Source organism: Ursus americanus, chromosome X (assembly GCF_024610735.1).
Source record: "Ursus americanus isolate L20-20 chromosome X, mUrsAme1.1.p, whole genome shotgun sequence".
NCBI classification, from domain to species: domain Eukaryota; kingdom Metazoa; phylum Chordata; class Mammalia; order Carnivora; family Ursidae; genus Ursus; species Ursus americanus.
The window spans coordinates 53,230,391-53,256,892 of NC_142164.1; the positions used below are offsets into that span (position 1 = coordinate 53,230,391).

At 34.3% G+C, this 26,502-nt stretch overlaps 1 protein-coding gene across 1 annotated transcript in view; it reads right to left on the bottom strand.

Moving 5' to 3' along the window:
- Positions 1-2,682: 2,682 nt before the first annotated feature.
- The window catches only part of DACH2 (dachshund family transcription factor 2), an 813,807-nt gene continuing 789,987 nt past the window's right edge, over positions 2,683-26,502 (bottom strand). The window contains exons 9-13 of the mRNA XM_087860071.1: positions 9,329-9,477; positions 9,056-9,203; positions 5,912-6,058; positions 3,718-3,788; positions 2,683-2,883 (exon numbers count right to left, since the gene is read on the bottom strand). Coding sequence (XP_087716197.1) covers positions 2,683-2,883; positions 3,718-3,788; positions 5,912-6,058; positions 9,056-9,203; positions 9,329-9,477 — 716 coding nt within the window. The remainder of the gene's footprint in view (positions 2,884-3,717; positions 3,789-5,911; positions 6,059-9,055; positions 9,204-9,328; positions 9,478-26,502) is intronic.

Genomic DNA, 26,502 nt, shown 5'->3' on the forward strand with positions numbered 1-26,502 from the left:
CCCTGTGATCATAAAATGATGTTATTTTCTGTTCAGCAGTTCATGTTACTGCTGTTCATGCTAATTAATTAAAGGAGCTGTTGCTTTAATGTGCAAATAGGGAATCTGAGAAACTGAGAGGGCTTTTAGGTCTCCAAGTGAAGTTAAGTCAATCTGGGCGCCGGCAATCAAATGTAATGAAATCACTTGTCAGTGCTAAGCTTGCAAAAACTGTGAAGTTTGACTAGGGAGTAAAAGGATTATAATTAGATTTCCAATAGGATAATAACTAAATGGCAGAACACAGTAAAGAGAAAATATTACTTTGTTAGCTAATGGTACTGCTGTTCAGTTTTAGTTTTTATCAGTGCACTTGTAGTTGTGCTAATTTAATTTGCTTTTATCAGCAGAAATGCACTACACAAATGGTACTCGAATGTCATTTGCAAAAATCATTGATCTGAAGGTGCACTTAATGATACCCAGTATGTTTATTTTATGTGAAACAGAGATTGGTTGATAAGATGGTTAATGTGCTGTCTGCAGGCCCTCAACTGAGTTATGTGACTCTAGGTGGGACAATATTAGTGTATATGCTCCACCGTCCTTCACCTCCAGCAGTAGCTGGACAGAGCCGTCAGAGTGAGTATGTATTCGTTGTTTGAGCACCTTAAAATATTCAGAAGGAGGTGCTATGATAGACTGCTAAAATAAGGGTTACAAAATGTGGTGTATGCATACCTTCTCTGTCAAACAACATTCGAAGCATAAAAGACACGAAATAACTAAGCTAAAGAGATTTAGAATACATATAAGAATTTTAGTACAAAGAATATTTGTACTAAAGTCCGTGTGATAATTATCATAAAACTGTATATGACCTTAATACTTTTGAGTAAACTCTCTTAAGGATATATCCCATTGGAGCTAATTTAATTTCAAAAGCGAGAGCACTGGGTGATTGATAGATTTCTATCCAGCAGAGCTATTGACAATAGGAAGAGAAAAGACTTCACTGATGCTGGAATTGTTTGCTGTGACAAAAATGAGTTTTGGAAATGGCACTGGATTGGCCTGCATGAATTGGCCCTCATAAACAATGCTAGCAAATACTTTTCCAAGATAAGAAATGGGTAATTGAGGGAAATGGAAAGATGAAATCAGTATCAAAATAAGTCACAAAAGATAAAAACTATAAAACTAGTAGGAAGCACAAAACTACTAGGAAGAATGAAAAAATAATGGCCAAGTTTGCATTTTATGTTTTCCAGGCATTATACATTGTAAGAAGTTCATAAATGCATATAAAAGAATTTTTCAATACTGAACATCTTAAATAATAAGTAATATTACTGGGATTTTTCAGGTAATTACTCAAATTGATTGATTTTGTGAACTATATTCAAAACAGTCCTGATAATATTTTCTGGCACCTATCCCACTGGCTAATAAAACTTTTTTTTTCTCAAAAAATAAACTTGTGATGGGTATTAAGGAGGGCGAGTATTGCAATGAGCACTGGGTGTTATACGCAAACAATGAAGCATGGAACACTACTACATCAAAAATAAATAAATAAATAAACTTACTTTAGATATTAAATTGTGATTCTACTGTCATATAACACAAAGCATTCACTCTAGTTTTCCATAAATTGATGATGGGAACTTTATCATTTATAGTGCTTAAATGCTATGCTAAGAGAGATGAGAATGTGTACTTTTCCATTTTCATTACATTTCTCAAGATTATTTAACATAACCTAAAAGACAGACATTCAATAAGTAATTTTTAACACACCATACTTTACTATATTGACACTATTAAATTTGAAAAAATGATAAAAATTAAATGATAAAAATAATAGAAGTTAAGTCCCTTGCTTTAAAATAAATTCTCTTAATCCTTTTAAAGATGTACTAATTCCCTCATGTTTAGCCAGCAAAAAATGGAACTTATTAAAAGTATGCTCAATGAAAATAAATATTAAATGTGCCCTACCCTAATCACAAATTAATGTGCAAAAGCCATTCTTTGCAGATTTTGTTAAAATAAGAAAATTTAAACCGAATGGAAGGTTTTTGATTTATATCATCTAACTAACCTCCCATGAATAAGATATCCATTTTTTGTTGCATGGAAATGAAATACCTTTAGGACAGTAAAAAAGCTTGCATTTATTTTCAAAGTTGGGAAAGATGTCACTACTGCAAAATAAGGCATCATATACATTAAACAAACAGCAATGGATTGAAAGTATAGGATTAAAGGATAATAAAGAGACAACCCACTGATGGTGTGTTTGCTTTAACCTCTCCAGTTCCAAAGCTGACCTTACATCCCATCAAAGGAGGGGCACAATCAAACCCAATATTCCATAAGAGACTGGGTCTATATTTGTGTGCCACAAATTAAGAAGTCATCAAATGCTTCAGGCTTACTCAGCCCTATCTTGGCCCAATATGTGGTGGCAAACTCAACTAGTGGTAGCCCAAAATTAGTGGGGCTTTCCTCATAAATTTAACTGTGGTGAATTGATTGGACAAACACTGAGTCTTGTCCATATTGGCTTTGGTCACATAGACACAACTTGTAAACTGAGGGAAGAAAGCAAGCAAGCAAAAGAGGGATAAGAAATATCAAAATCTTCACTGAATGAACTAAACATACATGCTTTCACACTTAGCAAAATTAATGCATTAGTTAGGTCGACTCCACCGCAGCAGAAACAGGCATTATCAGAAGATCCATGAGTTCTGACATTCCTAGTTTTGTAAAAATGATGGGCGAATTTAAATGAATGAGGGTTTCTAAATTTTCTGAAACTGCCACATAAATGGTGACACACAAAAGAACCCAAAGGGATCTTTTACTCACATCTAGTTCTGTTACCTTCATGGAGATCTAGTCGTCACATAATGAAAAAGCATTGATTAGTTAATCTTCTAGCAAGCAACATATCCATGATTGTCTTGCTTTCTGAAGTTAGGAAATCATTTTCTCGTGGAGATGCCTTTTCTTTTTTTTATTACAGTGAGACATTTTTTTTCATATTAAACATAAAAATAAAGGTAATCCACATAAAAAAAGGGCTAGAAAACTGAATTAGAATCAGACTAGAAAAACTCTAGTGGTTAAATTCAATTTCTCTTTTCAGGTTGTTTTGCACGCCAGTGAAATTCTATATTGACTTGTTTCATCTATTCTCTTATACTAAGATTTTTAAATATTTTAAAGGATCTAAGCATTTACGGGAATCCTGAGAATCATGAATTATGAGTCGTGCTCTTATTTCCATATTTAGATGGTTTCTAAAGTAATCTAAATTTAGCATTGGAATTTAGAGGTTGATAAAGAGTGTTGTCTAGAACTCATTAAACATATTGATAGGTTATGATTATTCTACCTGTGGCTTTTATAAACAGTAGTGAGGTTTTTTAAAGTATATTAATGTACACTTCGGAAAAGTAAATTATATTCACATTTATGAATTTTTAGAATATGCCTAACACATAAATATACATTCTTTTAACAGCTAAACATACAAGAGATCTGCCCACATTATATGTGAAATTATTAGTCCTTATGTGTATAATCTCAGAAAACACTGAAGACTTCTCCCTCTGCCATAAAGTAAGAAGAAATAAACTTACTTCTTTTATTTATATAAAGAACATCAACATAGGAGCTCACGCCCACCCCATATCAGACAGTTATAGAGAGGAGTATGCTGTTTACTGTACCTTGCATAGCAGTGCTATCATGAGGAGTCCCACTGTTTTCTATTTCAACGTCTGGAATTCCAGTATCTGAAAGAAGTGACATTCAAGATTAAGGTACAATTCTATTTTTTCTGATTCCATTTAAGGTGAAAGCAGTAATTTGGTCCCATAGATAACACAAGACCTTAGATGGCATTTTTGTTTTTGTATGTTTGTTTTTAATGGTAAGAGGGAGAATTATAAACTATAGCTGAATTCTACAGTTTGGCATATATTTTCAAGTATATAGTAAATACTTCTTTATTTCATTCTCTAGAGATAATTCTCAGGAAAATAATCCCCTCAGACTATCAGGTAACATGACCTGACTGTAGAATAAGAAAAAGATGGATACAATTACATAAATGGAAGTTCCCCATTCTTATGCTATATTTTGCATTGTAAAATGTGATAGATGGTGAGATTATTTCTATGCTAAGTACACTGAACACCAAAACACAGTTATGGTTTGTGGTCTTTATGCAGTACTGGCTATAAGGGCAAAAGGATACACTAATTGTTTTGGACAAAAAAAAATTTGAGGAAAAGAAGAAATAAGAAGTTAGGTTTTTATTTTCAATTTTAAATATGAGATGTGATTATCTAAAAGCTACCCATATCCACGAAGTACAGCTTTATATGACAATTTCTGTATGTACACATTTGCTTGGACACCCTTGGGTAATGTGATAACAGATGGCAGTGCACCATCCAATGCCATCGAAGATTAACATAAGAAAATAATTTGAATACAAGGTACCCATCATGCTGTAGAAACAGCTGTTTTTCCCTTATGATAGAAAAGCTATACCTAGATGGAGTTCAATTATGGGTGGATTTTAAATATGTGAAAAAAATGTCGAACCACTTCAGAACGACAAGTTCAGGGCCTCAAATAATAATAATGAGTGCACAGAACATATGTCCCATTGCTACTCAAGAAATGTTATTTTTGAAACCTTTGATAAGCAAGGATGCTGGCTCCCACTAAGATGTCTCATTGTGGAAATTATTAATGTATAATTACTTACTCTTTCTTTTCTGTGTCTCAAAATGACGGGAATTGAACTTTTTGTTTGTTTTTTAAAAGATTTTATTTTTTTTTATTTGACAGGGAGAGAGAGAGTGAGAGAGGGAACACAAACGGGGGAGCGGGAGCAGGAGAAGCAGGCTTCCCGCTGAGTGGGGAGCCCAATGCAGGGCTCGATCCCAGGACCGATCATAACCTGAGCCGAAGGCAGACGCCTGATGACTGAGCCACCCAGGCACCCCGGAATTGAACTTTTGGAAAGAAAGAATTTATAAAAATTCTTTACTCGTTCTTAGTCTAGGACACTGAAGCATCCTTCTAGTTTTATGTGTGTGTCATACTATGTATGGGGTATGTGTACATTGCATACAATTCTTAGGCTTATACTTGCTATACACACATATTAGTTAATATACGTATGTATATTTAACATGTCAGTTAAAAATACAATCTGTCAATGTGTTATGAAAGAAGAACCCGAATATTCTATGAGATGAAATGACGTTGTGAAGACTCAGAACTGAAAATGTAATAAGAAAAATGTGGAATTAGATTTCATGACAGAAGCATCTCTTCTCACAGAATCTCCAAGAATGTACTTAGAACATTTTTTTTTCATCCAGGCCCTCCTTGAACCCTCAACACTGATGCAATCTACATTAAAGAAACCATCATCCCATAATTCATTAGAAGAGAGTACACCAATCATTAGCATATTTTAATATGAATGGACATAAAATACTTACATTTTAGGTGCAAGAAGATTATCAGTATTACTGCTTCTACTGTGAAAGTCAGCAGGGTTTCCTGTTATTCCTAGGCTATTTGTATCTCCCAGAATAGGGATTATTTTGACACATTTAATAAATAACTAAAGCACTTGGCCTCAAATTGATTTTTTAATTATTCTTGAACAAAGCCTGCCCCTCCCTTCCTTCCTTCCTTCCTTCCTTCCTTCCTTCCTTCCTTCCTTCCTTCCTTCCTTCCTTCCTCCCTCCCTCCCTCCTTCCCTCTTTTCTTTCTTTCTTTCTTTCTTTCTTTCTTTCTTTCTTTCTTTCTTTCTTTCTCCATCTCTCTCTTTTTTAAATCGTTTTTTTTTCCTTTGTGTACCTTGAGTGTGAAAGTCCAAATCAGACAGTACCTTTCAACATCCTTAGGCCACTGTTATTTGTAGTGGCTTGCTTAAGTGCTTGTTCCACTTGTTCCCGGCGTTTTGATTCAAATTCCAAGGCTTCCTGCAGTTTTCTCTTGGCTTTTTTCTCCTTCTTCAGACGCTTTTGCATGGTAGCTAAAATATGAAAAGGCAAATCACTGGCAAATTTTGGTCAATAAAATAGGGTTGCCAGTTTTGGTGGATTATAAACCATAGATACAGATACAGAGAGAGACACAAACCATATCATTAGCTTTTTTTGGTTCCAGTTCTCATTAGATTCAACCAGTGTTCAATCAGATAATTTACCTCTTTCTGCTTTCACCTTTGCAGTGCATATGTTTTATAATAAACATGCATTTGTATAGCAGTGGTAGTAATGGGAGAAAATTATTTTCTACTTTCATTAACTACATGCTTTTAATGATAGCATTAAATATTTCATAATTTCTTAGATAGAAATTTTGGGTGCCTGCAATATATTGGTTCATAGCATGGTTTTAAGCATACCAATCTTCATAGTCTTTCTGAATCAGTTTTTAAAAATTGAGATATTTTCATTGTGACAATAGAAAAACATTCAAGAAACATGCAAAATTAAAAATTTTATGACATTTAAAAAATGTTAAAAGTGTTCACATATAATTAAAATGTTTTACTGAATTATTTAAGTTTCACTTGTATTTATTTCACAGTTCAAGGTCTTTCACATAAATGACCTTCAGCAACATGAAAAGAATAATTTACCCAGGTAAATTTATATTTATGTGAAACAAAAATTCAGAGGTCTGAGGTAATAACAAAATTGGAAAACTTGAAACAAAGACACTGAGAATCAGAGGGAGAGAATCTTCAAGCAAACTCCACACTGAGTGTGGAGCCCTAATGCGGGATCTATCATCTCACAACCCAGGAGATCATGACCTGAGCCTGAGTTGGGGGAAGGGGCAGAGGGAGAGGAAGGAAGAGGGAGAAGTAGGATCCCCACTGAGCAGGGAGCCTAACTCTGGGCTCTATCCCAGGACCCCAGGATCACAACCTGAGCCAACTGAGCCCCCCAGGCACCCCTACGATGTCTAGGCATTTTTAAAAGACAATAGATGTGATAGTAATTATACAGATAGATCTGAAGAGTCTATGAGAAGTTAATGAACAGAAATTGGTACAAGTATAACCCTAAAAGTTAGAAGCCAGTTTTACTCTATGTAGTAGATACACATAAGTCAATCTGAGAATGTTATTATATTTAACATATGATTATTATCTTCTTTAGTATAAAAAATATCCTACTAAAATATGTTTTTATGACTCCTAATCATAATAATCCATTTTGTATACCAAATACCAGAAATCAATGAATTTTTCTAAACTTTACAAAGACAAATTAGCTTTTGCTTAATAGTATTTAATGACTTTGACAAGACAATGAGAGGTTTAATTCTTTCGTTTTTAAGATTTTACTTACTTATTTGTTTATTTATGTAAACTCTACAACCAACGTAGGGCTTGAACTTACAACCTTGAGATCAGGAGTCACATGTTCTACCAACTGAGCCAACAAGGTGCCCCCCCCCATTTTTTAAGATTTTATTTTTTAAACAGGTTTAATTCTTTTTTAAATGTAGTGACAATTTATATTTTGAACCAGACTAATAATGATCCCTAGGCCTTAAGGAAAATATACAAGTTTTCAATTACTTGCCAAAATTTTTGGAGTATAATATTCTACTTTGGAATAATGTAAAGTTAGTGGATTTCACTCAACTGGAATTATTCTTCCTTGTTTAAGGAGGCATTATCTACCTTGTGGATTTTCCCTCCCTTTCTTTGCCTCTCCTTCCCACTCTTTAACTATTTTATTGAATTTTTATTTTGTGACCCTTCTACAGAAGAGTAAGCAGAGAAAAGAAGTTGAAATTCACAGTCATCACTCTGGCTGCTCTTTAGTATTTTATGGTAAATGTTAGGAAAAGGTGGAAATTATTGGCTGAAGTGAAGTTTTAAATTTTATCTGGTTTTGATATGAACTAGTCTCTTTGTCCATATTTGTACATAATCTAATGTCTACCCATGGTTGGAAAGTTAATTCTACTTGTGAACATTAATTATCCATTATCTCTTGTCTCCATCCCCACTTATGCTATCTTAGTTCAGTCCTCATCACCACGGCCAGGAACAAACTCCTTTCACATAAAAGAGGCAAACTCCTTTTACATAATTTCCTCGTATTGAGTCTTACTCCAAGCCCTCTCTAATCTATTCCCAACACCAAAGTGGTCTAATTGAAATCAGACCAGATCATCCCCCCTGCTTATCTTTGACTACTTCCTATCACCTGTAAGACAAAATCCAAGCTAATCTTTTATGTGGTTAAAAATGTCCTTCACAATTTAGCCTCTACCCTCATCTTTCTCCCTCATCTCCCACAATTCATTTCATAGAATTCAGAGCCACAGTAATAAAAACTGTTTATAGTTGCCAATGTATGAGGCTTCTTGCCTTCACGCCTACGCTCACTGATACCTCTATCTAGAATGTCCAAATCACTCAGATACTCTCATGCCCTTTCTTAGCCTAATGACCTTCAAGACTCTGGTTCAAGTATCAGCATGAGGAAGCCTTCCTCAACCATTCACTACCTCACCAAGCTGAACTAACTACCCCTTCTCTATATAACCATTTATACTGTGCATCATTGCTCTTATCACTTGAAATACACCGGTTGGTTGTGCTAGCCCTCTGAAATGTAAATCCCTCAAGGACAGGGACTGAGTTTTATTTATCTTAAATCCCCAGAATCTAGCATTCACTGTTCTTGGCAAAGAGTAAGCATTCCATCTACAAGAAATTAATAGATTAGCTATATCCAGGGGTATTTTATGAAATTGTGAGAAAACTAAGAATATTCATATTTTCCAAATCTGCAACTGGCCTGAAGTCCAGATCTATTCCATTATCTTTTATAATAAAGAGAAATAGTATAGATATCTTACCATGTGGATTACACACAACATTTGATTCTTAGCTTGTCTTTTTTTTAGTAGTTCCGAACTAAACCTGAGAATATTTCTACTAGTATTGAAAATATCTACAACAAAATATTTATTCTGTAATTGAACTTGTTAAACTTACTTCTGCTTTGAAGCTCAACTGCGAGTTGTCTTTCAAGGTTTTCTCTAATTTCTCTCTCTCTATAGAGCTCCATTCGCAGTTCCTTTTTTTCTTGTTGAATCTGCTTCTCCTGGATGTGAGCATTATCCAAAGCCACTTTCAGTAGACCCTGTCAAAGTATAGCAAATGACATGCAGTTCATCTTATCTGTTTTACTTTCTCAAATATGAAATAATTTATGTAGATGCTAATGTCTTGTATTACATTTATTTTGTTTATAGAAATATTGTTGACCTGAATGTTGGTCAACAGAGTCTCCACGGAGGACAGACTATCAGCAAAAATGAATGGTCCAGGGAATCCAGGAGGCAATGCCTGCCCAGGAGTCAGTTGAATCTTGTCCAAGGGTGATTTCATCATTGGAATTTGAAATGGTACTTCTTCTGGAAAAAAAACAAAATTAATATCAGAATGTTCACAAATTAACAGGTCAAAATATTCACTGTGTTTCCTTTACCTCTAACAGCATCTATAAATATTTTGTTTCTAAAACTAGATGATGGAAAACTCTTAATTGGAAGTCATACCTATTCCTCAGCTGCCTCTAGTTTCTCAAAATAAATGTTTCAGTAAATAATCAGTGAAAATGAAACATGTACTGCTAAAGAGGAATGAGACTTGGAGAAACACATTTATGATATGTTTATGAATACCTATAAATTAAATAATCAGATCACCTCCTTGTAAAGCATACACTGCTTTTTTTTGTCCTTTTCAAATCTGTCATCTATCTATCATCTATCTATCTATCTATCTATCTATCTATCTATCTATCTATCATCATCTACCTATCTATATCTACCTATCTATCATCTCCACTCTTTAAATAGCTTTATCGAAGTATATTCATACACAATAAAATTCACCTATTTTAAGTGTACATTTCAATGATTTTTAGTTAATTTACAGAGTTGTGCAGCCACCATCACAAATCTCTCTTAGAACATCTTGATCACCCCCAAAATACCCCTTATGCCCATTTACAGTTAATCTCATTCTCCACCCCCAGCCCTTGGCAGCAACTAATCTACTTTCTGCCTCCATAGGACTGCCTTTTCTGAATATTTTACACAAATAGATACAATCTGTGGTCTTTTATGTCTGGCTTCTTTCACTTAGCATAATGTTTTTGATGTTTATCCATGTGGTAGCATGTATCAGTGGTTTCTTCCTTCTTATTGCTGGAAAGTGTTCCATTACATGGATACATTGTTTTTTGCTTAATTATTCACTATTTGGATTATTTCCAGTATTACCTTTTATTTTGAAGAATACTACTTCTGAAAAAATATTACCTGTGGTGTAAAAACACAAGTTGTATCTTTTCACCCTTTTTATTTTTATATTATCTTCTCCCACATTCTCATCACTTTAATAAGATTCTCTCTTAGCTTCAGATAAAGAGACACCAATAGAATTTTGTTTAATAAGATGTTTTGAACAGATATATCTAATGACGAAAGGAATCTTCTCTTACACTGAGAAGCTAACTACTTGACTATGTACTTGAATTCTGATTGTACATGTTTTATGTGAGACATACAAATCAGACAACAAAATTTCCCCTGCAATTAGAAACTGGGGTTTTTTTGACATAGGTAAAAATAAACTGCTTCAAAGAAGTAATCTTGGAAGATAGCCAAACAAACCTTGGTATTCCTTTTTTTTCCTTTTAATTCATCTATTTATTTGAGAAAGAGAGAGAGAGAATGGAGGGAAGGGGCAAAAGAAGAGGGAGAGAGAGAATCTCAAGCATACTCCCCACCAAGCACAGAGCCCAACAGACACAGGGCTTGATCTCATGACCTTGAGATCATGACTAGAGCTGAAATTAAGAGTTGGGTGCTTAACCAACTGAGTTACCCAGGCTCTACAAACACTGGTATTTTTTAAATTATTATTTAAATTCAACTAGCCAACACATAGCACATCATTAATTTCAGATATAGTGTTCAACAAATTATCAGTTGTGTATAGTATCCAATGCTCATCACATCATGTGCCCTCCTTAGTGCCCATCACCCAGTTACCCCATCCTCCCACCCATCTCCCCTTCAGCAACCCTCATTTCTTTCCCATAGTTAAGAGTCTCTCATCGTTTGTCTCCCCCTCTGATTTCTTCCCATTCGTTTTCCCTCCCTTTACTTATGGTCCTCTGCACTGTTTCTTATATTCCACATATGAGTGAAACCATATGATAATTGTCTTTCTCCTGTTACTTATTTCACTTAGCATAATACTCTCCAGTTCCACCCAAGTTGATGTAAATGGTAAGCATCCTTTCTGATGGCTGAGTAATATTCCATCGTATATGTGGACCACATCTTCTTTATCCATTCATTTGTTGGAAAACATCTTGGCTCCTTCCACAGTTTGGCTATTGTGGATATTGCTGCTATGAATGTTGGGGTGCCGGTGTCCCTTCGTTTTACCACATCTGTATCTTTCAAACCCTGGTATTCTTAAATGGCTTCAACAGCAGTACATGATGGGGTGAATCATAGCACTTCAAACAAAATTACTCTACTCACTGTAGTCTCTTCATTTCGGTAACTGGGCACAGACAAAGTTTGAAAATATGCATCTCCCTGGTCAGTAAAATTTTCAGTGACCCCGTATGAGAGTCATTCAAGAAAAACAAAAACAAAAACAAAAACAAAAAAACACTAGGCTTGAATCTGGACCTAACCAATTTTCACAAAAATTTAGCTATTGGTTCCAGTTCCATTGGAGATAGGAATATGCATTTATCATATAGTTAGAGCTAATTTTTTCAACTCCAAGCAGTCTTTACATGTAGTATGCAGGGTCTTGAACCACATGGATTTCATAGTCATCATGGTTTGTTCCGTAGCAAATGGTATGCCCCATTTACTGTATGGGAAGCTATGGCATAGAATTGTGGGAACCTTCTGTGATATTTTTAGCAGGACAGCATTATCTCTGAATAAAATGCTTTTAATAGAGATCACTGTTTCCAACTTCTTTTTTTGTACAATTTTCAGTTTGCCAAAATCTGTATGGATAAAAAAATGCTAAGCAATTATATTATAGAATTAACAGTTTTGTATTATTTGAATCCAAACATAATATAATAAAATATTATTATTAAATATATATATATATCTTATTGAATTGCAACTTTTAAAAAAAAACAAAAAAAACCCAAAATGTTATAAAAAAACAGTTGTTTATTGGTCTTAAAGAATTCAATAAAATGTATAAATTAACCTGTTAATTTTCTTTTAGTGCAGGAAGCTATAATGAACATATTCTTAGGAATTGTTTTATCATAAAACTTAAAAAATATTTTGATTATAAATGCATGATGCATGTGTTTTGTACAACACCCTTGTAAAATTAACCCTAAACTCTTTCCCTTTTTCCTTCCTTCCTTCCTTCCTTCCTTCCTTCCTTCCTTCCTTCCTTCCTTCCTTCCTTCCTTCTTTGCTAGTGGTAGTTTTAGAAGAGGTGAAGTATTCCAGAGGGAGTGAGCACATTATCAGAAATTCTGTGATCTACTTCAACTACAAAGTTTGAACACTTGAAATATGTCACTAAAAAACTAAATTCTAAAATGTTTTAAGCATCATCTCTAATGCTTCTAAAGTACATTTCTTAACACCTAACCAAACAATATTATGTCTTATTTGTATTGTTTGAAGTCTGTATTTAGCTAGTATTTTGTTTTCTGCACATGACAAGTGTATAGAATAACTTCATAATGATTTATTGATAATAACTGGGGAGGTTTTGCACCTTTGTATTGATGTTTATAAATCTAAAAGTATGAATTTATGCACCTTGGAAGATCTATTTTTACAAAATGAACTGCTACGAAGTTAGAACATTGACATCCTGCTGATTCAGAGATAATACGTTTCTCTTGAATAAACATTTTGTATCAGGGGCAGAGTTCTTAAAATTAATGGATTCTTTGTTATGTATCCCTCTATACACAAGTAACCTCAGTGATAAGAATCTGAGGGGTATTCTACAAACAAGATATCCAAAAAGGAAAGCAGTACATTCAGGATGCATAAACAAAATTAAAACTACATTAAAATTCCCAGAAGTCTTCTATTTGGAGATTAAATAAATGCCATTGAATTGGTTGAAAGGAAAATTACTATTGACTATGAAGACAGGTTGCATGGTCTATGGTTTGTAATGTTGCTGTACAGTAGATTGAAGTTTCAAAATAGCATTACTCTTCTTTAAAGAGATGGACACAGTTGAATTAGGTGTTGCTTGCCGCAGTGAGGATCAAATGCAAAAAGAATCATATTTCATCGGACCTAGTCAACACCAGGAAAATAAATAGAAATATAAGAGGTATGCAGGCAATGATTCATTTTGATAATCTGGCCCAAGAGAGACACATAGAGACAGCACACAGATCTAAGCTTCTACCAAAAGACAAATAGGACACAGAGGGTGGGAATTGGGATGACAGTGTAGCAGAGGTCACATCGATTTTCAGCAGCAGTTTTCACACTGATGAGATAACCCTGGACTCTATTTGGCCCATTGTTCATATCCTACCTGTCCCACAAGCAATAAATTTCCTAGACCTAGAAAAGGGCAGTAAAGAAGAAGGATTCTACTTACGACTTCTTATGATTAAGTTTCTGTACTAACCAAACATGTTTTTTCAGACCAAGGTCACATTGCATGTTAAGGTCCATAATAGCCAAAAGCTAGTCAAAGTGTATTATATTTTGGTGTAAATGAGTGAAAAGTGTCAAACCATTTGTCATTTTTTTCCTGATTTTAAATCACATGTTACAAAAATGTGTAATAAATGCATTAGAAATATATTTCAATCTTGTAAGAGATCTTCGCATCCGAATGACATCAACATTTTGCTCAGAGTTTAAAGACATTCACTGTTATGTAGGAATTTATTTGGGAGGTTTGAGAAATCCTAATTGCCAATAAAATTAAATATGGACAAGTACTAGAACCATAGACTGTCAGTTAAAGAAGAGCATCTCTTTGTAAGCCAGGAAGAAAAGGTTTTGACTGAGAGCTATGATTTAAAAGGCTGGTGTTCAAAATGTGTATGTTACAATTTTTATCAGCACACATGATACAATGGCATAAACTAAAAGATAAAGATAGGACAACTGCTATCTAGCTGAGGACATGAGCAACTTCTTCATTTATTGAAGCAAAGTGGAGACTGCTTTTATTGAGCCTGTTTGTTAAACTTGCTATATTTTGTAGCAGCCCTTGGCAATCCATTTGAAGAATAAGCTCTTAATTTAATTTCTTCCTTAGGGCCCAGATGAATAGATGCAAAAGTTGACAAGAACTTTATCTGTATAAAAAAGATAAACATATGGTAAATGCTCCGAATGAAAAAGTCTCCCCCAAAATTAAAATCAAGACTGCTAGAGGGGCGCCTGGGTGGCTCAGTCAGTTGAGCACCTGCCTTCCCTCTGCTGCGCCCCCTGCTTGTGCTCTCTCTCACTCACGCTCTCTCTCTCTTAAATAAATAAATAAATAAATCTGAAAAAAAAAAAAGACTGTTAGAACTTTCTATATGAATATTGTGCTTATTTTCCCACTTTTTCATGGAGTTCAGTGTTTCCTCTTTCCTCTGGGCTTTGAGGATTGTAATACATAATTAGAAAATGAACACCGCTGACTCACTCAGCAGTGGGAAAATGCGGCAACCTGCCATCAGGTCATCAGTTTTTATTCTTTAACAAATAAATTATATTTCACTATTTGATTTGAGTGCTTTCCCCTAAATACAGCTGCTCAAGAGACACTCTTTTGTTGGTGCCATCAATATTACATTTGGCACAAGCAAGACACCTGCTTCCCTCTTCCAAACTGAGGAACAATAACAACAATAAAATGACCAACTGCTGTGTAATGATGTGACTTGCATGAATATAAGGAAGTGTTCACGGTCTGAGTCCAACAATGACTCAAATGTCGCCCTTACCAAACGTGGAAAAGAAAAACTTGATCCCCAAATTGTTACCTTTCTTTAGGGAGACGAAAAATAAATAATGCTGACAAATGAAAACCGAAAACTCATAGCAAAAGGGTGAAAAAGGTCACCAGCCTGAGAAAGTGAGATACAATACTTCTAAAACTAGTATGCCCCTGCTTTGTTCTAGATCCTTAGATTACGAATTTGGCATAACAGGTTCCTTTATAAATTACGAATTAGAAATAAGTCATCTTTCAGAAAAAAATATTATGCTGATAACAAATATTATATCCAGTGTAGTGTTGGAGGAAGTATGATACCCAGTCCTTGCTGTTAAGGAGCTGACACATCTTGAATAAAAGTCAACAAGTTATAGAAATGGACAATTAAGTGTGAAATCATGTGACATAGGTTGTTAAGTGCCTCTCAAAAGAGAGATCACTGCAGTCCGGAGTAAGCGTTTAAACTAATCCATTCACTCTAGCTGAAAAGTGTTCCCATTGTCATTAAAATAAATCCCATGGACTTCCCCCAAGATATTAGGTATACCAACAAGTTTCCTTGCCCAAACTAGCATTGAAAAAACTGGGTTAAACAATGATAAACAGTTTTAATTAAAGCAAGGGTTAGCAGATAAATTATAGGGTGTTTAGTGAAATTTGAATTTCAGATAAATAGCAAATGATCTCTCAATGTAAGGATGTCCAAAATACTCCATGGGACATAGTTAGACAAAAAAAATAATTTGTTGTTGGGGTGCCTGGGTGGCTCAGTCAATTTCAGTTCAGGTCATGATCTCAGGGTGGTGAGATCCAGCCGCACGTCAGGCTCCTCACTCAGCGGGTAATCTGCTCCAGATTCTCTTGGTCTCCCTCTCCCTCTGCCCCTACACCCCCATGCATGCAACATACTCTCTCAAATAAATAAATAAATCTTTAAAATGATAATAATAATTTGTTGTTTATCTGAATCAAATATCACTGGGCATGTTGTTTTCGTTTTTATCTGTTCAATCTATTAAAGCAGAACAACTCAGAGCCTTTAAAAAGCTAGTGCTAAATAGAAGCATATGGTATCTATTAATTTAGGCGGCTGCGAACACAGTGATGAAGAACAAAAGATGCCAAAGCCTGACTGTGTAGCTTTGAAACTCTGCCCTGTGGTTTGCTAGCCCCTGGGAAGTTACTTAATTTTTCTGTGCAATTTCCTCATCTATAAAGTTCAGATAATAATACCTATCTCATAAGGTTGTTAAAAAGATTAATGAGCTACTATTTGTAAAGTTTGTACAACAATGCCCGACCCAAAGGGAATGCAAAATAATTGTTTGTTAAATAAATTAAATGGCAGTTGAAAATTCCTAGGAGTAGGAGAGGATCCTATAGTAAAATATTTTGACCAGCTAAGCATCCATTAACACCTCATAAAACGTGTGGCAAGATTCTTCTTTAAGTAGTAATGAGATAAGCCTGGCTTCACCCTAAAGTAAGCCAATGTTACTTTTTCAGTTATCAAAGGCCTGGGGAGACTTTGTAAGTTAAGGTCAGTGTTTCTCAACGGGGGGTAATTTTGCAGTCCAAAGGACATCTGGCAATGGCTGGAGACATTTTTGACTGTCAAAATTGAACTAGAGAGCTTAATAAGCTTAATAAAATAATAAGTTTATCAGTTATTTAGAACTAACACAATGCTTTACAAAGTATGTTTTATAGTTCTTATGCATTTAATTTTGGGCGCCCAACTTCAGTTCTTTGCTCAAATGGCACCTTATTATTGAAATCTATACTGAACATTCTATTTAATATTGCACTCTGCAGCCCTATTTTCATTCCCTTGACAGGTTTTCTTTTTTCCTAGAAAATTTAACACCAATAATATATAATATAACTGACTTATTTACTATTTTTGTTATGCATTTTATCTCACTACAATATACTCTTCATGAAAGTGGGAACTTGGTCTTTTTAAAAATTTTCCTACTGGTGTCCTCTTAGCATCTACAATTGTAACTATCCTGGGTCTGCAACATGTGTAATGACTTTGGATATGCAGACTGGTAACCTTAAAACTTGAGGTAAGATTTCTAATCATCAAATTGATTCCATTATTTCTTTCTATTCAAAAAGACAAGGTTGTACATGAATATGTAATTTTTAAAATATTTTTATAAGTATATGGTCAGAGAAAGGAAGAAAGGAGCGGAGGTAAAGAGTTTCTGGTCAAACCTCAGCCTTTTCAATAAAATCAATGATTACCATACAGATAATGGGACAAACTGAAATTTTGCAATTTTGAAAAATAGTTGCTATAGTTGTCATAACATGCCTACTTTATATTTATTGAACTTGTCTACATATCATAGTCCTTTGAGCAAAAAATAGTAAAATATAAATCTTTCTGGCTCACACACATACTCTCCCATCATCTTTGAGATGATGTATTACTGCATCAAAGATAAAGCAAACTTGACTGGGTTTTTTAAAGTAGATCTATATTTACTAGAGCCTAGAAATTTAGAGAAAAAAAAAAGCTGAGGATCCAGAACGGAAAGAAATTTTAAACATAGACCAGAATTTGCTCTGAAAACTGCAAGACAGGCAAAAATTTCTAATATGAACAACCAAACAGTCCAGAGGCACCTGCAAGTCTCTTCTCCAGAAAACCACCCTGGCTACTCTGTGAAAAAGGCTGCAGAGATAACGTTAACTGAATCGGGAGTAATAATGTAACAGTCTGCGTCAGAAATTGACAAACAAGAGGCAGGAGTGGGCACAGAGGTAAAATTGGAAGGAAGCTGAGGTTTTAAAGAGATGGGTTTAAGAAAGATTGTGGGGAGGACACACATTTCCATCAATTAACTGACTCTTCCAGGTGATAATGTTTTATTATGCTGACTTACCTTTAAAATGGCCTCAGGGTTTCAATATAAGTCTGCTTTTACCCTTACTAGGGATTCAGTCATCTGGCTGACTGCAGAGGCTGTAAAGCAGATTGCTCATTTTGTTTCTCTGCCAGGAAATATGCAAGCCTTTCCATCAATTAGGGAAGAAACCTCTCTTCTTAATCTGGCACAAATAAGGAAGGGGAATTTATTGTTCTGACCTGGAAATTCAGGTGCTAACTTTAAAATCACTGTTGTTGTTCTTGTTGTTGTCGTCGTGTTGTTTTGACTTAGTTAACATGCCTGACTAGAGAGGTTTGGTGGAAGGTACAAGGGAACAAGATACTAATATCTAGCACTTTAACAGCAATAGTTCTTAAACCTTATCATGTATCAGAATGTTCTGAAGATGTTTTTTAAAAAGCTCCCAACTCCCAAAGTTTCTGATTCAGTAGGCCTGGGGTAGGGACTGGCAACTGGAAATTCTAAGCGCCCAATTGATAGTTGATGTTGCCGGTTTGGGGACCACAGTTTGTGGAAACATTGGACCGTATAAAGGTCAAATTTTGCTACATTTAAAGAGGATTAATATTGCCTCCTATCACAATATCTTTTTAAACTAGTCTGTACAATTTTAAGAAATCATTTCAAAATGATAACTAAATTTTAAGTATATATTTCCACAGCTTTAAGAATTGCATGAAATTAAAGACGCATCAACTAGCTTCTTCTATAGATCTAGAGATCCTAAAAGTCAATTTACGTTGCCCTGAAAAGAAGTGTATAATGGAACCTATTTGTAAACATAGAATCAGGAAGCAAAATAGTAAAAAACAGTGAGTCTACGCAGATAAAAGCAAAATTCTTTTCCAAGAATGAATTTAACATGAGCAATTGTTTAATAAGGAAAACCACAGTTCAATGCATTAATCCTTAGATACTATTTCCCTGTACTCAAGAAAGGTGGAAAGTGGGTATTCTGGCAGAATTAAGATTAAAAAGTAAAGATGATTCAAAATCAGAATGACACTGTCATGGAAAACTTGGCAAGAATACTCTATATAGCAGTTTATAATTTGTCACCTCCTATAAACCCTTCAATAACAAATGAATAGATACACAGGTTTGACATTTATATATAGATATCCTCACTAATAACTGCAATTATACCTATTTATAATCTGTGCAAGTCATAGTTTATTTTACCACCATACCAATGATAGAAAATTAAGAACATTCTTTTATCATTAGTTAGCTCCCTCTCCTCTGTCTCACAGACACACAAACATTCACATGCATGCATGAATGCCCACACACACATCGGTGAGATTATATGCTGATTTTTCTGTTTTAGCTAAGAAATAAGAAATTGAGGCACTAAGGCACCATATTTTTGTGATAAAAATTATGAAGTGTTTTCCTAATAGATGAGCAATCATAATAGCAACACTGTTGTAAACCTAGCCTGTTCAAAATGACACTAATCATTTAATTTAACTATTTTACAAAGCTGAATTTTTCAAATAAATGTTAATTATTAGGGCAAAACACTACAATTTTCACATTTTTTTTCTTGTGTAATGGAGGCATTAAGACATCAAAACGACTGCTTTTCCTCTGAAAATCTCTAGTTTTATCAAAGAAGTAGGCATCTATCAGTAATGCTCCATTCAACAACCTTCACCAAATGCACAGTCCTGCTTTTAGATGTTGTCTATTGCCATGAGAACTTACATTATCCATTGAACAAGCTCTTTTTTGTTAAAATGATAATAATTTATAACATACATCTAAGGGGGTGGGAGGGATAAACATCATCAATAGAACATATTAATGTACCATTTTATTTCATGTTTTAACATTGTTCTTCCTCATCTTCATTTCTAGTTAGTTTGAAGGGCTTGTTTCAATTTTACTCTCTTCTATTTCAATATTCATATCTAACTTAATGACTTCTTTATTTTTGAAACTTTATTTTATTTAACAGTGTATCACAGAAATACTTTTGTTGTAAAGATACACTCATGGTACACAGTATTCTTTTTACTGATTTCATTGTATTCAATCTTATGATGTAATTTATAAATTCTTAATCCACTTGTCTTAATCTCTAAACATTCAAAGCACATTTTGGGTACTCTTTTATGGCATTTTCTACTTATTATTATGTATTACTATGTATTTGGTTGTGCCTTTATTTCCCTATTCTGCTGTAAGTTCCTATAGGGGAAGAACTGTGTTTCACTAATGATGTACTATATGTTGGCTAATTGAATTTAAATTTTAAAAAAAGAACTGTGTTTCAACTTCTCATTGGTCTCCATAATTGCTACTAAATCCACAGGAGTGCTTTGGTAAAAATAGATACTATTTTTGCTAAATGCATAACTACTTATAGCCAGAACAAAGAATATCAACCAAACTAGTTACAATGTTGCTTCAAATTACTGAGTTTCTAAATGCAATAACTCAAGGACTTTTTAAAAAAGATTTTATTTATTCATTTGAGAGAGACAGAGAGCACACAAGCAGGGGGAGAGACAGAGGGAGAGGGAGAAGCAGGCTCCCCACTGAGCCAGCCAGGAGCCTGATGTGGGGCTCAATCCCAGGACCTGGAGATCACTACCTAAGCAGAAAGCTGATGCCTAACTGTCTGAGCCACCCAGGAGCCCCTAACTTAATGACTTTTATCAGAAACATGTAGTGAGTACCTGATGTGCATGGCATTGTGCTATAAATTAAAATGAGTTCACAGACTTATAAATTGAAGAGCGTGGTAGTGATTTCTTCTAATAACTACATCAGACAACTATATATTACCTGTATGACAAAGAGAAATAATTCCAAAAAATCTCAATCAATTAGAAAGTTTTCACAAATGTATCATTCAGTTTAACTTCAATGGTTACTCGAGGGTCAATCACCAAATACCCCCACTTTCTTGTTTTAAATCTTTTTTCCCCTGAAATGTGTGAGTCTGCTATTCCACCCATAATGCAACGAATATGACTGGATCTCTCTGTATCTTGGGATGTTAGACCTGTAAAGCTTTAATGTCCGTATTTTAGAATAGGAAGAACCACCTCAGAGTGTTTGTGGGAGGTTTAAATGAGAAAACTAAAGTTGAAGTACCTAGTATTGTACTTAGCATATAGTAGATCCTTAGTAAAAATTGGCTGGATCTGAAGCTATGCTAGCTTTCTATATATGGAATGTTTAAGGGGAAAAAAAACTGCATTGAGTATACACTGATTCCAAGATTTGCCCATGAAAATTTTTTTCTTTAATGTCTTCTAGTAAATTGATTAAAGGACTTAATTAATATAGCAACCATTCATTAAGGTTTTATAGTATTTTGTCTTCCTAATAATCAGACAAAAACAAACGAGATTTTGTAACTAAAATCGCTCAGATTAGTTCTAAGGTAGTTGGAAGACTTCAGGCTCACATTATTCGAGTCACATTTTTTTTTCTTAAATTTAATTTGGGCTACAATTTTATCCACATGGAGAAATACAAATTTAAGGAGAGTATACCTTCTACTGAAAAAAAAAAAGCAGGAAAAATGTATCTTAGATTTTCCTGACAAATTCAGCCGTATTTTATTAATGTTGAAATTCCTTTACCCATTATTTGTTACAGATATATATGGATCCATATGGAATGGCAGGTGTTGAAGCAAAAACACTGCAGTTATTTTTCTCTTTTGCTAATAACCCTAGTACATAAGGATTTTATTTTCATCGTGTATCATAAGGGCTTTAGTTTGAATGAAATATATAAAATGTTTATTGAATATAAAATACAGAATTATTATAAGATTATGTCTATGCTGTGTGGGTCTGTGCAGACAAAATAGAGTTTGTTGTTTTAATTAGCTTGCAGGCAGATATATATTTATATATTTCAAAGCTTGAAATAAAGAGTGAAAAATTGGGTAATCCAAATTACTCTAAAACTGCACAAACTGTTCAGAACTGCACGGGTAATTTCTCAGCTCTCAACTTCCAGTGACAGTTTAGGTCGCTCTGATTTTCTCCTCTTTTCTTTCCCTATCTGATCCTGTCCTCATACATACTCATCATAGTCAATGATATTTCTTTAGAGGAAAAATTATTTTTAAAAATCTACTTTGCACAAAGCCCAACACAAATCAACAATTAATATTAAATGCAGTCATCTAACATTTTCTATTTGTGTGAATGTTCAAATATTGTGAACTCAGCCAGAGGAAACTTGCAATGTAAAGAAATGGAAATAAAGAGGAAATTAAGAACTAATATCTAATATCTTATAATACTAATGTCTTGTAAACAGACTTGAACAAATCATTCAAACTTTCTGTCCCAGATTCCGATTTTATGAAATTGTTCTATTTTAACCATTCCGTTATTTGGATAAGTGCTTTAAGGATCAATATTATAACATTTGATTCCAGTGAAGTTATATTCAGTTTAGTACCATATATTATTCATTTATGCATTTGACATGTGCTTGTCTTCATTCACTTTGCATGACTTTCGGGAGCATGCCTCCACCCACTGAGCAGCTGTATCTATCCAGTTCCCTTAGAGATTGTCATTTTCCTAATCTGAATTGATCCCTAGGGAAAATCACTTTGCTTACTGCCTCTGTGTCCACTCTCACTTCCCCAACCATTATTCAATTTCTATTTGGCATTTTTTCCAGTGTGAAAATACCATATTTTGTACACGACATTGAAATTACCTCCTGTTCTTGGTTACTGACAATGGATTCCGTCCTACCTTCAGTTAAAATACCTGTATTAACTGAGAGTGAAATATGCCATAGTTAGCCTTTGATGCTCAAGTACAATCTGTATCACAGAATCTTAAGAGAATTTACTAATAACCTAAGAAACCACCTAACTTTACCTAACACCGTCTGAGACAGTCTGATGTTTTAAGAAAAACTATCAGAGTGTAAAAGCAATGATATAATGCTATTTAAGTTTGGATAATGGTGTATATTGCTTTGTTGCCTCAGCTACAACTTCCCAGAGGATACTTCCCTATCTGGATACTTAAAATACATGTTATCTTCCCCCATTTGCTTAAAATGTGGGCTCCGTTATTAGCAAAATTTTATTAAGCACACTTCATAGCTCTTTAAACTTTGTCAGCTCTTCCAAACATGTAAAATATACACGAGCCGCATTTTTGGGTCCCAGATAATTATTTTTAATCTACTTTCCAATGGGATAAAACATATTGTAAAGGACAATTCTGCTATTATGTCTTCCCCGCTTAAACTTCAGAAATATCATATTCCCTGCCACCCACTGAAGCCAACAAGTATCTAGACAAAGCAGTAGTATTTTCACAGACTTAAAATACTCCTAATAAAATAGAGATCTAAAATAGGAACAAATTACTCATTCCACTTTAATGAAAGAGTAGCATTTGAACTGCATTACTCTTATGATATTGACATTCCGATTTGTACGTTGTGCATACCATTTCAAAGCTATATACCCTGTTCAAATGGCATGGTGTCTTTTTGCAATACTGCTTGTGTCCAAACAGATACAAGGTTTGTAGAAAATGCATCTAGGGAGCCATAAAACTGGTGGAAAACATATTTCTCCACAGTATTTTAGTACTTTGAAAAATGCAATCACAGGGAAAAATGTTTTGCTATAAACATCTTAAAAGCCTTATAAAGGCAATGGCTTCCCACAGCACTTAAGAGCTAGAATAGACTAGGTCTTATATCCTAAAGCTCAAATTCTTTCAATTTCCTTGATTTTTCACAGGCTTTGTTCTTGAAATTTAAAAAGATTTTAAGTGCAGTGCAATCTGTATGCAAGTATGATAATTAATACTCTGACAACAAATTTGCAATATTACAATGTTTACCAAAATGAAACCAGAAAATGCATTTTCCCTTCAACATAGGTTATACTCTTATGCACAAGGTATTGTTTGATGACAGTAACTTAGCAAAGAAAAATGACATTATACATACTTAACATGCTGAGTATGTTTGGGTAATTTCCAAATACGCCAGAGTAGGGAAAAATGCCCTATGTGTTCCTCATGGTAGAGTAGATTAGAATTTAAATTAGAAGCAAAGATAGTCAAATCCTAAATTCAGGATTTCTGGAGTTGAAATCTGGGAATATTTGATTCTGTTTTTATGTTTTTTTTATTTTTTAGAAAATCTTAGGAATTAATTAAAAATGAAGTTCCTCGCTGTTGTATAATGCCTTCTACTCAGTCCTCATAAATTTCATTTCCATATTTGTGAATGGGAACTGTGTGTGTGCATGTGTGTGTGCGTGCGTGTGCGTGCATGCGTGTGTGTGTGTGTGTGTGTGTGTGTGTGTGTAGTCTCTCTTACAATTCAAGATAAAGTAAAAGGGTACTTTCCACCTCCTTGTTTTATACCAGAGTTTATTCTCTTATATGCATTTCAATAACCATTTTTATTAACTAGCATCTTTCCTCAAAATTTACTAGTGGTTCCCAATTGTTCTTCCAAATGAATACAGATATAATCATGAAATGTATTACCTCCACCAATTACTTTTTATCCAGCTATCTTTTTTTTCGATTATGTTATATCTGGCAAAACACTGAAGCATCTTAAACGTTTTGTAAACAATCATTCTTCCCTGCCACTTAAAGATGTCCCCACTATTGAAGAAAGAAAAGGTATAGTACCATTTTCGTTTTTCTCTGAAAGGGAAAGAATAACTAGAGTCTACTCCAGTCTGTGTTTTTAGCAATTACTTTTACTCTTAGCTCCAGTTTTTCACTTTCTACTTTCCAATGGACACTTTCACCAGGATATTTTGTCATGACATGAAACGATTCAGAAAGAAAATCCATCACTTTATTAAGATCGCTTATCATCCAACCATAGGTTTCAACCAAATACGACTTCATATCATGATTCTTAGTCATTTTCGCCATCTCTTACCAAGGTTGGAATCCTCCTAATCACTTAGACTCTTCTCTCTCTTTTGTCTCTCACAACATATCTAATCTGTAAACAGGTCTTCCTAATACTACCTTTGAAATATCTCCTATTCCAATCACCTCACATTTGGATAGTTAGCTGGAGTCTATGGCTTTGGTCTTTCCCTATTCTATGCCATTTTGGACACTAACACTAGATTGAAATGCCCAAGATAAATTTTATCTTCTTTGAACAAACCAATGGGCCCTCAAAGACCTCCAATATTTTACCCTACTTTTTGTACTTCATCCACAAATACTCCTCTACAAAAATTTCAGTTTTTATCAACCTGTTTGACTCCTTGTTGCCTACTACTCAAAAAGCATTCTCATTTCTATAATTTTTCTTCAACACACATATCTAGAATATTAGCCTATCCCTTCCACAGTTCTAAATATTATCTGTCATTTAAGATCTTAAATTAATGTCCTCCTCCACTGAAGCTTTTCCTGACTATCGCAGCCCATAATAACCTTCCACTTCTCTTAAATCCTACAGTTAATTTTCTGAACCACACATATAGAAACATATTCTGTACTAAAATATTTCTCTCACAGTGTTATTTACAACTTTTATTAGTAATCAAATATTTATATATTAATACCTAAATTCCCTAATTAGACAATTAGACATTAAATAATTTGAAAGTAGGGAACGTTGTCTACTTATTCTCTTTTTCTTCTGCAGAGACTACTATTTTGCTATATACACCGTTGATTGAATACATATTTGTAGTTTGATTATTAAATTACATAGGATGGGAAACAACAAGAATGTTTTAAAGAGGTTAGGGATATCTACAGAGCACACGTGAAGACTGAGAACACAGAAGCATGAAAGTAAATAGATCCCTAGACTCAGAATCTTTGGAAACTTCCCATGATCCCCAATTTAAGGAAAGAGCACTCAACAGGGTAACATCTATTTTGTGGATGGAATGCGATTGTGACAGCTTGTGGACATGTCTAGTGGTCAGAAAGTCATTAATGAGGATAGGATTTTGAGGTATCGATTCAATCCTGAACAAATCTAACTTTCCTAAATGCAAACTGAATAGGTTTTTATAGGTGGAAAAAAATGTATGATTTTCCTAGCATTATTTAACATTTCTTTAAGCAACATTCTGTGCTTGATAGGAACTAGGTTCTTGTTCTCTGACAGTTGATAACATAAATGTTTTTCAACCTTTTTTTAAAGAAAGATTTTATTTATTTGACAGAGAGAAACACAGCGAGAGAGGGAACACAAACAGGGGGAGTGGGAGAGGGAGAAGTAGGCTTCCCGCTGAGCAGGGAGCCCAATGCGGGGCTCAATCACAGGACCCTGGGATGATGACCTGAGCCAAAGGCAGATGCTTAATGACTGAGCCACCCAGGCGCCCCTATGTTTTTCGTCCTTAATAACAACATACTATTTACAATTTAAACTGGAGTTATTCTCCAATTTCTAACATTTTGAAAAAGTGAAATTTCAATTTGTGGTTTCTAAGCTCTTGTGTACTTGTTCTTTATTATATACAAAAAATATGATTTAATCTTGACTCTACACTTTTAAAAGAGACTAGCCATAGTAGTATGCAACTTAAGCTGTGTC